Genomic DNA, 13,523 nt, shown 5'->3' with positions numbered 1-13,523 from the left:
ACCAACTGCTTCGGTCTGGGTACCCGGGCAGTATCACAGCCCACACACGAATCTAGTGACTTGTGTGGCGCATATGTATTTAGTGCCCTCTTCTATCAACATTTATGTGTTCAAATAAATAAATAAATAAACTTAAGCATGACTAATAGCACAATTAAAATACCAAGAAACAAATGTTAATTTTTCCGTGTGAAAATCAAATTTTACTTGGTAATTTCTATATGACACTTCAAATCTCTTTGTAAAGTTAACTTACATAATTTTGTTTTAGATCTTCTCCTGCTTTTGTAGAAGCTGTTCGCTCAATACAGCAACAACCAAGTTGTGGATTCCTAGATCTCAATTCCTTCCTATTACTTCCAATGCAACGTGTTACACGTTTACGTCTTTTATTGACTGCTATCTTACATTATGCTCCTAAAAACGGTGTTACATATCAAAGTGGTTTGGTAGCCCTTGCATCCATAGAAAAAGTAAGTTTAAGAATAAACACTACTTTTACCAATGACGTTAGATTTAAATTAGAAACTATTAAATACCATGAAACTTTTAGGTCAATTTCAGTGTCTGTAAATATTTATAAATTCCAATTTAAAATATTTCAAGTTTTATTGAATCTTATGAATACTACGTGATATCTTTCAGAATGATAGCATATCAAACACTAATCAAATGGTGCATCCAGATCCTCCAACCTTTTTACGGTCTATTATTTCTCAACAAAACATATACAGGATTATCTGATGATCAAACTAGAAGACACAACTATTTTCTTTAACAAAACAATTTATGTTGCTAGTTTTGCATTCCTTAAACTTTCTTGTAATCAATGAATTTAATTACTGTTGCTCTAATTAGGGTTAAAGGTTCGAACAAATTAGTATGCTTTTAAATTGACAAAAAAGCCTCATTAGACTAGTACGTTGACTAACAAAAACACTAAATAATTTTTTAGGAAAACTCAATTTTTCAGAGAACTGATAAGATTAACAGTGTCTATCTGGCTATTTACTGATCCTTTGTAACTATCCGACCCTAAACAATCATCTAAATGTAGGATTACTTTATAGAGTGAGCAGGCGTGCTTGAATATCTATGCTACCTGTTCCTCTCATCTAGATATTTTACACAAGTTATCTTTTTTATTTTGTTTTAACACACCATGCTTACTAATCACCTAACCTGTTCAAGTGCATTTATGAAAAGCTTACGACCTATCTCTTTACAAGTTACATAAAAGTACAATAAGAGACATCGTGGTGGTTGGCAATATGCATTCAAGTGAATGAACATTAATGAAATGTCGATTCTTGAGCTGCTAAATTCTAACTGCCGATCACTAATTAACAAGGTGGACTATCTCCGATTCCTGCCAAGTCAAAACATGTATCGTAATTGTGCTGTCATCACAATTCAAGAATTCTGGTTAAGTAATTTACAGAACGATTGCTTAGTATCAATACATGGTTTTAGTTTCTATCTTCAGGATCGATCAAACGATAAAAAGAGATGTGGTGGTGGTGGTGTAGCTACGTTTGTAAACGTGAAATAGCGTTGATCTACTTTTGAATGTTTCAAGTTGTCAAATGACTTTATGTACTGTCTAACTTTAAGATGCCGTCCAAAACACTTGAATAAATACAATCATGTTTATGTTACCAACATCTGCGTCACTCCGAACTGCACACCATCTGCACTATCTTCGCTAGTGAATTCACTGAATTTGCTGTTACTGTCTTCAATGATTCGCTTTCACTTACATGCTGTGATTTTGATTCATGTGACTGTAGCTTACTCTCATTACTAGGTCACCAAAATGCAGTAGATTTTCCTACTCGCTTGAATGCCCATTAAGACTTAGTTTTCATCAATGATGTGGAAATATATGACTCTTAAACGTGCTCCGTCGTCTAGTTCTGATCTTTGTATAATTTGTGTTCTACCTAAAGTATATAGTAGGCTTGGAAATGGTACACTCTAATGTCAGACAAAGAATGTCAGGTATAGGAATTACTCAGAAGAAAATATCTAAAATCTGAAAAACGTGTTTCGTACGACTAACTGGGGATTATTTACAGATAACTCATTGGAAAACACTGTTGGTGTTATCGCTTGTTATCTTAAATTCTGCTTTGATATTTCTTGTTCCACTGAAACCATTTTTGTGAGTTCAGATCGACTTACATCTCACAACTAAAACGAGTACGTAGGGTAAGAGAAAGAATGTACAAGAAGAAAAACTCATGTGAAGTTCGAAAACTAAATGGTCTAATAAACCCAGAAATCAGACGTCTGAACACAATGTTTACTCAGAAACTTCTGTCTTCTAAAAACTATTCAAGTATGCGGAAACTACTTAAAGAGCTTACAGTTGAGAGACACATTAGAAGCGATAAGCAGCTGAATGATTGTGACTTAAATAAGTCTTTTGTGCGTCAGTCATCTGATGTCATGCTTCCTATATCCACGGGTTTGAAGAATAATTGTGTTCCGATTTTCACTAAAACTGATGTCCGAAAAAGTCTCCAGTCACTTACTTCATCTCGTTGTTTAAGAATTGATCAAATCCTAAACCTACTTTTTGAGAAGCATACTGAATTTCTGTATTATCCATTCACGAGCATCTTTAACGAATCCTTCACAATTAATCTCATACTGCAAATGTGAAGAAAGATTAAGATAACCTCAATAACTAAGAAAGTATCTGGCGATAAGAATGTGAAATTCAGAGCCATAGCAATAACTTCATCTTTCCTCAAATTAATGGAAAAATTATTGCTACTCCCACTTCAACCTGTACAATAGGAACAAATTGATCAGTATCAGTTTGTTTACAAATGAAAAAGAGGTACCTTAGATGCTGCTGTTGTTCAGCATTATAATATAATGTTCAGCTTGGAAAAGGATAAGAGGTTTGTTCGATGCGCTTTTCTGGAATATATTTCTGTCTTTGACTCTATTCCAAGACAACTTCTAATTAACAGGTTAATCAGCATCAACACTGACAGCTTAATAACTATCTGACAATGTTCCTACCTCTCTGGAGGAAAACAGTACACCATGTTTGGAGGAAAGTGTTAAACGTCTCTACTGTTTCATGGAGGTGTGCCATAAGTAGCTGTTCTCTCCTCTATTCTTTTCTCTTTTTTTGCATGATCTGCTATCTTCCACAGAAAACGCTTGTTAAATATGTGGACAATCTCACTGTATGTATGCTAATCTCTACCTCTTTAGAACCCCTTTGAAATAAATGAGTCTTTGTCTCGTATTGAATGGTGGTCCGCCATTAATAGTATCAAACTTAATCCGTCTAAACGTCAAACTGTTAATTTTAGCCTGAGACACCAACAACACCTAAACATCCTGTTGGAATCCTATAAAACTTGTGTTATCTGAGAATAATAGGTAATATTTAGGAATTGACAAATTGTAAGAGTAAATGTCACGTAATCCCAAAAGCATGCAATCTCTTTATGAGTATAAAAGCTTTACAGTACCTCATCTAACAAATATACGATGCGATGAACAAGTTGTTAGAACTGACTTAGTCAATAACTTGTGTTCTAAAACATGTTTCTAATTGGAAAAGTTGTATAGATTCAAATCTTCCTTAAAAAAATCATTTCCTTTTATTTCGGGTAGTTTATTTATTGAATTTATGTAAATATGTATGCAGTTATCGGTTTTTTTCACTTTTTGTCTTTTTCGTAAAAGAAACTTGTTGAAATACATTTTGCTGAGAATTCCATATTGTACCGAAAATATAATATGGGATAAAACCACTAATAATAATGACAATCTCAAAAGTAAAAATAGTGATTCTTAAGTTTTTAAAAATTTGTTCATTTACGCCATTTACACAATTATTATCACAAATACTCAATCGTAATTGTCCACTAAAGGGAAAAGTACCCGTAGGAAACTTTCTGTTCTGTAAAATAATTGAGTAATTTTAGTTGAAATCACTGACCGATCTAAATTAAACAATCGCTGAAAACCTGAAAGCACTGAAGACATTAGGGGATAGTCGAGTAACGTCGTAGAATGATTGAAGTTGGACAACAGCACTACTGCATTCCGGCTAAAGTCTAGATGTTATGCGTTTTCGAGCAAGACCGAAGGTACTAGGTCCAATCCTCGGTGATGAGGTCGTGGATGTGCATCAGTGAGAAGTCCCATAGTGGAATAAAACAGCTATCCAGTACTTTCATGACTTTAATAGTAATGACTTTAATAGTAATTTCACCAAATCCAACGATACTATTCTGGTAACGGATTGATTGTCAACGGGACACTTATCCACGCTAAATTAGTTGTGTGTAGGTCAACGATCAGTTTCTATATCACTGAGAAGTTTTAAATCATATATGATCAATATTCAAGATCATGAAACAATAATCATAACAGTTCACTGACAGATACATTATCATTATTATTATCTTCATTTATGATAATGATGTAGGTATCCAAATTGATTATTTCAAAAGTAATTTCTAGATTTTTTATGTGTACATGAAATTTTATTGTTTCTAATTTCATCAATTCACAATATTACTCATAAATCAGTAATTTTACACTGTGTTTCGAAAATAAAAAGGGTAAAAGTTTCGTTTCAATTACAGCTTAAACATTTAAATATTGAATTCTACTAGAAAACGGCAACAAAGCATATATTATATTAACTTTTGTGGTAACAATTTATTTGACTTCAGTAAAAAGAACTTTGTTGGTATTTTTATTTTGATTAGTAGTGTGATAAACATTTTTTGTTATAAACGTTATACGAATACCAAATCGATAACTAAAAGAACATCAAATTCTGTGTGTCACATTGTTATTGATTTAAAATATTTTAGAAAACAAACTCAATCATAGTAAAATTAAATAATCTTATTATTAGTACCGAACTTTAAAATGGGCACTGATTATTTCGAACAACTAACTAACTGAAGCAATACAATAATATATCATTGAAATTTATTATTCAACGTATAACTGTCATTCCCTAAGAAAACCACCTGCTTCAATTTGGGCACCTGAGCAGTATCACAGCCCTCACACAAATCAAATGAGATTTGTGTGGCACATATGTATTTAGTGCCTCTTTGTGCCAATATTTATGTGTTCAAATAAAATAAAGTGTCAAAATCTAATTAAACACTCGTGTGTAGTTTATTGCTAGCTTTTGATTAATATAAGGTTTCTTAATGGTAATTTTATTGATATAGAATCATAATGCATGTAAAACAGAGAATACCACATGTAAAAGAAACTTCGAAAAGTAACAGATTTAGTTATTTGCTTCAGATAGATCATGAATACATTTAATAAATTAAAAAAGGACAGATTTATGATTTTTCATACATTTTCCTGTTCTTATGTTATAATGTATTATGCACTTATTAGCACAGATATAACTAACTGTATGAAATTGATTTGTATGACACTTGTAAATCTATCAGTAGACAAGTAATGTTCACATCAATTTCCATGTTGTTTTAATTGTTATACAGTAAAACGTGAACCTAATTAGTTTAATATAATAAAGTGATACAGTAATAACAAATAAACTATACATGAAGTTTAAATTCACTTAGTATTGTTTGTTTGAATATTCCCATTGATGTTTTTGGATTGCAACTGCTCAAAGTTAAAAGTATTGACTTATAATAAGTTCCTAACGAATTCATGAAGATCGTTAAAGTTAAACTTTGTAACCGATCACCTTATCCAGCAAAAATATGCAAAACCTTGTACTAATGATATGTCAAAAAGCTACACCGCCAAAACTGTGAAAGTTTGACTTAATGCCAAAAATATTACGCTCGTCATAGATTAATTCTCCTTCAACAAGTTATGTGACTTGTCACAAATACTTGTCAGTGTGCAAGATGTTTAGACACAGCAGAGATTGAAAAATATATTAAATTAATTGAAATAAAGAAATAATTCTAAACCAACTTGATGGTTGAATGGTGAAATGATCAGTGCTATACATACAACTTTTAACGATGGTCAGTCACGAAATCTTTACAAAATGTGCTCACGGAAAGTAATTTGTTCCAAACTGTAAGTCAGATAACCAAGTTTTCTTTTAAAATATTTCAATCGACTGTTAAATTGATGGAATAATTAGATAGAATAATCTCAACATAAAACATTTTTGCTCTAATCTTCTTTTGTTAATTACCTGACTACTCTATGATTTTCTAAGTAATTTAGCATTTTATTTTGTTTTTACTCATAGCTTATAAGTAAATGTGATTCAGAAAAAGCTCGTATGGAACAAAAAGAACGTCTTGTAGAAATTTGTAGGAGATTAGAATACAAGTATGATGCAAAGGTAAATCCTATTTATTAATCAAACGAATTAGTTGAATTTGTTTACAAAAAGATTAATCACATATCTACCATAAATAAAATTATACATTGTGAATCCGTTTTTTTTTTTCAAAACAAGAAAAAATAGGAAAATAATTTTAATCCTTAAAAAAATAGTATCCTAATCTTAAAGAATAAAGTAATCTAAACAAGAAATATTTATAATAAATTATTAAAAACGTTTTATGAGTTCCTCCTGCCCGTAATATCTGGTATACATCAGGACGCCATGTGTAAATATTTATGAAACAACTATTATTCTGATATTCTTCTACTTATTTGAACATTATCAATCTTGTTTCTTATACCTATCCATATATATGTATATATATATATAACCTCTGTAACTAATAATGTAGTATCTTAGATTGATTATTAACAATCCAATAAAACCGCACACCCACGTTCATACCATCTTTCTATGTTTGTATATTAAGCTGAATCCTGCAAAATCACATCCTGAATATACTTTGGAATTTTTGACCATCTGTATGTTACGTGTACAAGACACGCGAAAAGGATCCAACGTATGTGACAACGAAATTTCGTTGATACCGTTCACTTGTCATTATGTCTTCTTACCAGTTGTACTATAACAGAGGGCTTTTAAATCTACAGTTCCTTCGAAGAGTGATTACGGCATCTTTATCTTGTCTAAAATTCTATAACATTTTTGTTTAACAGTCATTTCTATATGTCATATATACCAGACACCTTAAAAACTCAACGTTCATTTCTTTGGAACAAAATTCATATTTTATTTTTAATAAACATACCTCGATTTTTTTCAATACTTGACCATATTTATTGGTTTTATCCATTTTTACATCTACATCTCAATTATTGGAATTTTATTTCGCTTTTATGTATGGCTACTCGTAAAAAAGTCTTTGGCTACGGAAAGTCGGACACTTGTAAAAGAAGGTGATCTACGTCTTTTAACAATGACCAATGTACAGGGTAGTGGGTTCCACCGTCGTTTCAGCAGTATTCGTAAATCCAAAGCAACAATAGCAACTCTATTTCTATTTAGTGATTATTTATTAATTACCAAAAAGCGGAGGTAATGTGTGCTTTTAGATCTGTGTTTTATTTTCGTTTCAACTCTTATTGTCACCACTTTCCTTAACCCGTATTGTGTCACAATAGTTTTTTCGAGACGATTCACTACCACTTTATAATTTATCAAAATAATGATAGAACACATTGATATAAACTAACAGTTATGTTTAGTACATCGATAAAGTACATGAAACATCCCAACAGGTAATCAGGTTTTAATAAGTCACGGTTGCAGATCAAATTGAATTATTGTATTAAAAGAATCTAATCCTACTTGATGTGGTTTTATTTTTTATATTTTAATCAGTTCCCAGTATAAATAGAATGACGAGATAATCAAGTTTTAACCTAAGTGGCTGACATCAAGAACGTCTACCCTGTCCCCTTTGAGGGACCTTAATATGCATATGATTAGAGCTAGGCTTTTTCATCAAAAAGTCTTCATAGAAATTAATTTCATTCTAATGAGAACCAAAATGTACTCAAAAAACCCTCTTCAAAGATAAACGTTTTATAACTATCTCTGTAAGTACTTGAATGGTTATCGCATATATTATTTAAACTCATGTAATTCAAATGACATTTTAGGATGGAATCTTTAATGTACACGCTCATATATCACTTACCAAATAAAAATGACTAATTACTTGTTGTAGTCCTCCGATTTGACTTTCTGCATTTATTGAGTAGTTTTGCTGCAAGTACTTGCTATCATCTTTTTAATTTTTTATAATAGAATGAATAACATTAGATTCTTTATTAAATATTCGCAAACAAAATTATTGAAATTTAATGATTCTGAATTTCTGTATTCTTTGAAATCGAAATTTCTTCTATGATTAAATTAATAATCCCTATTGAGCCAAGAAACAGGTATTTCACAAAAGAAACCTATTTGTTGACTTCATTTTCAAAACATGTACAGTTTTATTCATATGAAATAACTGATGTGATGAGTTGTTTGTATTGTACATGTGTATAATGTAGGAAATTCATGGAAAGTATTCTTATTAGTAGGTGGATTCGCTTATAAAGAAATCATTAGGCGGCCTAGAAATTATAACTAATATAATAGAGTAAATTTCAAGACACGACTATATGATGCGAGATTATGGTGTAATTATTCAAGTAGATAGGTAAAAATGATTGTAATTAACTGTTATTACATAATTCCCTGAACCGAATAAATTAAAATAAATGAATTCAACTGGGAAGTGTCCGCATTTAATAAACTAAGGGAGATGAGATTACATTTGAATTATAGATAAGAAAAAGAAAAGATAGAAACGAAACGAACCGCATAAAGGAGAAAAGTAAAATTGCAATAAACGCTACCATTCACAATGCTTCTGTAGATAAATATCTAGCTTTAAATTGTGAATTCATATAGTAACTTTCATGAAAATGAGGTATATGGATACGGGTTCACTAGATTAGGTTCAGTCTTCTACGTAAGACCTAATAAACAGTTCGCTACTACGTGGTTATTGTCGACTCCATGTTATGTAAAATAGATGGTTTAGTTATTTTCTTTTATCCTTTAGTGAGTCATCATAAGAACCACTTTCAATGAACTTAGCATATGCTTCCATAACGAAAATGGATGGTTAATTAAAAATAATACATTTAAATATTTTTCACACAAAAGACAGTTATCTACTCCTTTCACTTCCGTTTCTCATCAAGTATGAAGAAACTAATCTTACTCTGACCCTTTGAGAAAAAACTTACAAACATTTGAGTATCATTTCTTCAGTTCCTTGGAAACAATAACGTGATTTAATTGACTCGCGTTTTAATTACCTGTCATTCTTGGTCAAAGATTTTCTTAAACATGTTTCTAAAATACCAGTTTTTGATACATCATTGTTTATTTTAAGCAATGATGTTGTCATCAACATCCTTATTATATGATCTAATAAAAGTCAGGAGAAATTCAATTGTTTTTGTTATCGTCAGGTTTAATTTATTTTAAATCACCAATACTTTATATAAGTTTTTCTAGATTTTAACTTACGAATCTCTTTCATGTAGTTTAGCAACCAAATTCAGATACTTAACCTTCTGCTAATCTTTTCTTCATTCAAGTAATCAACATTTATTGGTTGAAGATAGTTGTTCGTTGAGTTATATTCACGTGGAGGCCCACAATGCCTTACCTAATTGTTTCATACATCATTTCTGCCGATCTGGGGATCCTAAATTAAATGCACAATTAGGACATGTAACTTATGTAAAAACGTTGAGTCTTCCTAAACAAACTGCTACTGAACAAGGCAAGGTAAATAATCAAAAACCACGAAAATTTTCTACAGATACAAATAATGCAGCGGATGTTGGGCTCAATGTATTTTCGTTTATTTTAATAATGGAAGGACCCGACCATCCACGTGTTCAGTATGTTTTCCAAACAGAAACACTGTAAGTATAACCACTTTTAACAGTATTATTGAACTTTATAAAGATTACAAACCGATCTAAGTCAGAACCAATGAAAAAGTAAAAGTACTGGACAGCGGTCTCGTCCAAGTTTGGGACATTCCACCAGTGCACATCCACGACCTCATCACTGAAGATCGGACCCAGAACCTTCGTTCTGGCTCACAAAGGCTTAACCTCTAGACAACTGGGTCGGAATCCGATGACTTATGAGAACGAAGGTCTTAGGTTTAACCCCTGGTGGCAGGTTCATGGATACGCAGTGGTGAGGACTCCCATACTAGAAAGAAACAACTGTCTAGTGTTTTCAGGTTTCTGACGGCTGTCTAGCTTAAATCGGTTTCTTATCTTCTCAGCCGCCTTCGTTTTATTTATACATTTACAGCAATAAATTAAAGTATTGTGTTTTAAGCTGACCAACATAAATAAAATAGTATTCATTTTCATCTAACTTTTACCTATATACACTTGTATTGCATTTTTAATATGCACTTGTGATTTATGTTATCAAGCACATTCGAGTTAAGAACAGTTCAGCGAAGCCAACGACTTCTAACTTAAACTACTTTATAACACTAAGTACTTAGTTATAACTGCTTCGACTTGTCAAGCATTTCCAAGTAACTTATACTAACCAACTAATTACAAGTGAACATAATTTTCTCACAGATAATTTATAAGATTGATTTTATCTATTGTTATTACTTAAACCATATACAGAGACAACTGTCTAACCGTAAGTTATTGTTCAAACGGTCACAAGATTGATTTCATGCTTTATCTTTTCCAAAACGTACAAGTAATACACTTGACACGATAACTATGTATAAATACTGGCTCAGTGTAAACAAAAATATATGTTGACCAATATAAGTTTGAGATATATAATAAATGGTAATCATCATAGAAACTGAAAGTTAAATAATACTCCCTTATTGATGTTCAAATAATGCACACACATAAATAGCAGTAAATAAATTAAGGAAATAACAAAATAAATGGATGCGCTTTTACAGATGGAAAAAATAAAATCATGTACAAAGATTGGAGTACAATTACAAAATCATTGTAAAGATAGTCTTGCTTCCTTTGGGGACTCAGGTTTTGTGTGACAAGAGTTTAATAGAAATGGCTTCCTCATAAAAAAGCAGAGTTGTTTTGGTCTATGTACGCATTATTTGTGAAGTTTAATATCTTAATCTTGTATCCTCTATCTGATATTTATCTTTTAATTATACATGAAAATATTTGCACTCTCATACAGAACTGTCTGACTGAATTTTTGTAAAATTTGGTAAAAAATAATATTAGGTAAATCTTTCCTTAATACTAGATTCTCCCACGTACACGAACTTCTTAAATCCAGATGTCAGTTAAACTCACAAAGCCTTTTACTGTTTTTTATTAGTTTAATAGTCAACCATTGTCGTATGCCTTCAATAGCCAAGCTACTGAGGTTAATTACAGCAAGCTATCGTTCACTTTTCAGTTTATTGTATTTCACCCTTTTTCGAGAACAAATGAATAAAATTATTTGGACAATTAGTTTTAAAATGTTTTACTCACCATATGTAATCAGGCTTCTTAGGATATTTAACATTTATGAATAAATAAAACTGATAAAACCATGTTGATAATACTGCCACCGAACCGATTTGACTCGACTCAGGAGAGAAGATAAAATCAATAGATGAAAATTTATTTGAATAGGGGTTTGTGGAGATTGTAGTGATTTTAATCGACTCATGAATTAAACTATGAAAATTTATTCGACAAAAAAAGTCTGGATACACTCATTTGTATGTTTTATTTACATTCACTAATATCCAGATTTTAAATACAAGAAAATGAATATCACTTAGCACTGATTAATTAATAACGTACTGTATAAACACAATTTACATTACTATAAGATTAAACTGTTGCAACCAATAAATACAACTAATTTAGTGAGTTTTGTACTTATTCGTTTGTCTCCATGAATCTTGACTCTATTTTGCTTCTAGCTGAAGAACCAAAAACTTTGGTAGTTAGAGTATTTCTCATTTCACTGATTTTTTTATAATTATTCTGACTATACCATCTTTTTACGTTCATATAACCATGGTTATTGTCATAGCTTTAGACTGTTTATCCTTGATGAAAACCCACGAAAGAAAATGATATTATTTTGTCGTCCAAACCCCATTCTTGTTTTGCTCAACAAAAGATCTCCAAAATAGACGTTCGGTTAAAAAACTTGGTGTGTTATCACTCAATTAATTCCAAATCAGTGTGTCTGAAATTTGATTTAATCAGCTTTAAGTGTAGTTGAATAATAGTGCAAAACGTTGGTTGCTAAAACCGGCTTCTTTGTTTTGTTTTGTTTTTTATCTCATGATTCCTGGATAGAAATCTTCATCTACTTTTGATTTCAAGGTTATCGAAATGCATCCGAACAACTTAGAGAGCTATAGTGGGTTGAAATATACTAACGCTTCAGGTCACAATGACGCATTACTTTTGTGACAGGGATCGATAAATATATCTTATGAATACGTGTGCAATTTCAGTACACAGTATTACATACTACTTAAACATGCTGGGAATATTTTTATAGTTCCTTATATTAACAGTTTAATCCAAGTTTTGTTTCAAGCTACCTCTTAACTTTTATCAAGGAAATCAGCTTATAATTTGGTTAACAGGCCCTGAAGACATGTAGAACAATCCTCTTTCCAATTATCATCATAAGCATAAATAATGGACAGTTACTATAGTGTACTATATACTGTATTCTCAGAAATTGGTACATTGATATATTGATGGATATTAGTATAGTAATAACTGATCAATGAATACAAAGTGTATTAAGTAGGAAACAATGAAATGAAATTATAAAACAACTACTTTCATATGTTAATTATTTCGTTGTTCCTTTTGAATAATTACTCATCTGCATCCAATAATTACGTGTAATGGAAATCTTTCACTCATGTTCAAATGGTGAACATACCCAAATAGATCAGCAAGATTTAATCTCCTTGAGAAACAGAAATGAAAACCCTTTTTCCTAATCATTACAAAATTTTTGTCGTTTTTAGTATAACGGATAGTAGCTATCTTTTGAGATTTTCATTTCCTAGTAATCTCATGGCTTTCCAAACTTCTGGTTCAACTAGCAATTTATTTGATACCAGTTTAAACAGTATCTTCTACGAGACTCGCCATTCAATACTAAAACAATATGAAATATATTTCTTAGTTTTAAGACATTAAAACGTACAGTGCAAAATCTACCCCATAAAAACTGTTTGTAATAACCCAACATAATGATCAGGGTAGACGAATACAAATAAGTCTGCAATGGATCCTTCCAATTTTAAAAGGCCATGATAACAAACGATCTTACTATTTGTATGCATGAATTTTTTCCTGTTTTCACTCATTATAACATAATCAGTTTCCATCTTCTGAATTTCCAATTTAACATGTTCTGATAATCAACGGCAAAAGTATGTTTTTCAACACAATGGTCTGCTAATTATCTATAAAACATTCATCTTTGAAGGTTTATATGAAGAAAAAAGTACGTGGTTAAATGTCTCACCATAAATCTTTTACATTTTCTAAGATAAATTCCTTTCTGTTATTCAGAAGAA

General features: G+C 31.1%; 1 protein-coding gene across 1 annotated transcript in view; it reads left to right on the top strand.

The window, feature by feature from the left end:
- The window catches only part of Smp_012580 (putative guanine-nucleotide-exchange-factor), a 32,368-nt gene that overhangs the window by 12,233 nt on the left and 6,612 nt on the right, over positions 1-13,523 (top strand). The window contains exons 6-9 of the mRNA XM_018793640.1: positions 272-473; positions 6,248-6,343; positions 7,269-7,444; positions 9,532-9,864. Of these exons, the coding sequence (XP_018648132.1) occupies positions 272-473; positions 6,248-6,343; positions 7,269-7,444; positions 9,532-9,864 (807 nt within the window). The remainder of the gene's footprint in view (positions 1-271; positions 474-6,247; positions 6,344-7,268; positions 7,445-9,531; positions 9,865-13,523) is intronic.

This window comes from Schistosoma mansoni, chromosome 1 (genome assembly GCF_000237925.1).
Source record: "Schistosoma mansoni strain Puerto Rico chromosome 1, complete genome".
NCBI lineage: Eukaryota > Metazoa > Platyhelminthes > Trematoda > Strigeidida > Schistosomatidae > Schistosoma > Schistosoma mansoni.
Note: the sequence above shows the minus strand (reverse complement) of the source record. Positions and strands in the feature narration are given on the sequence as shown.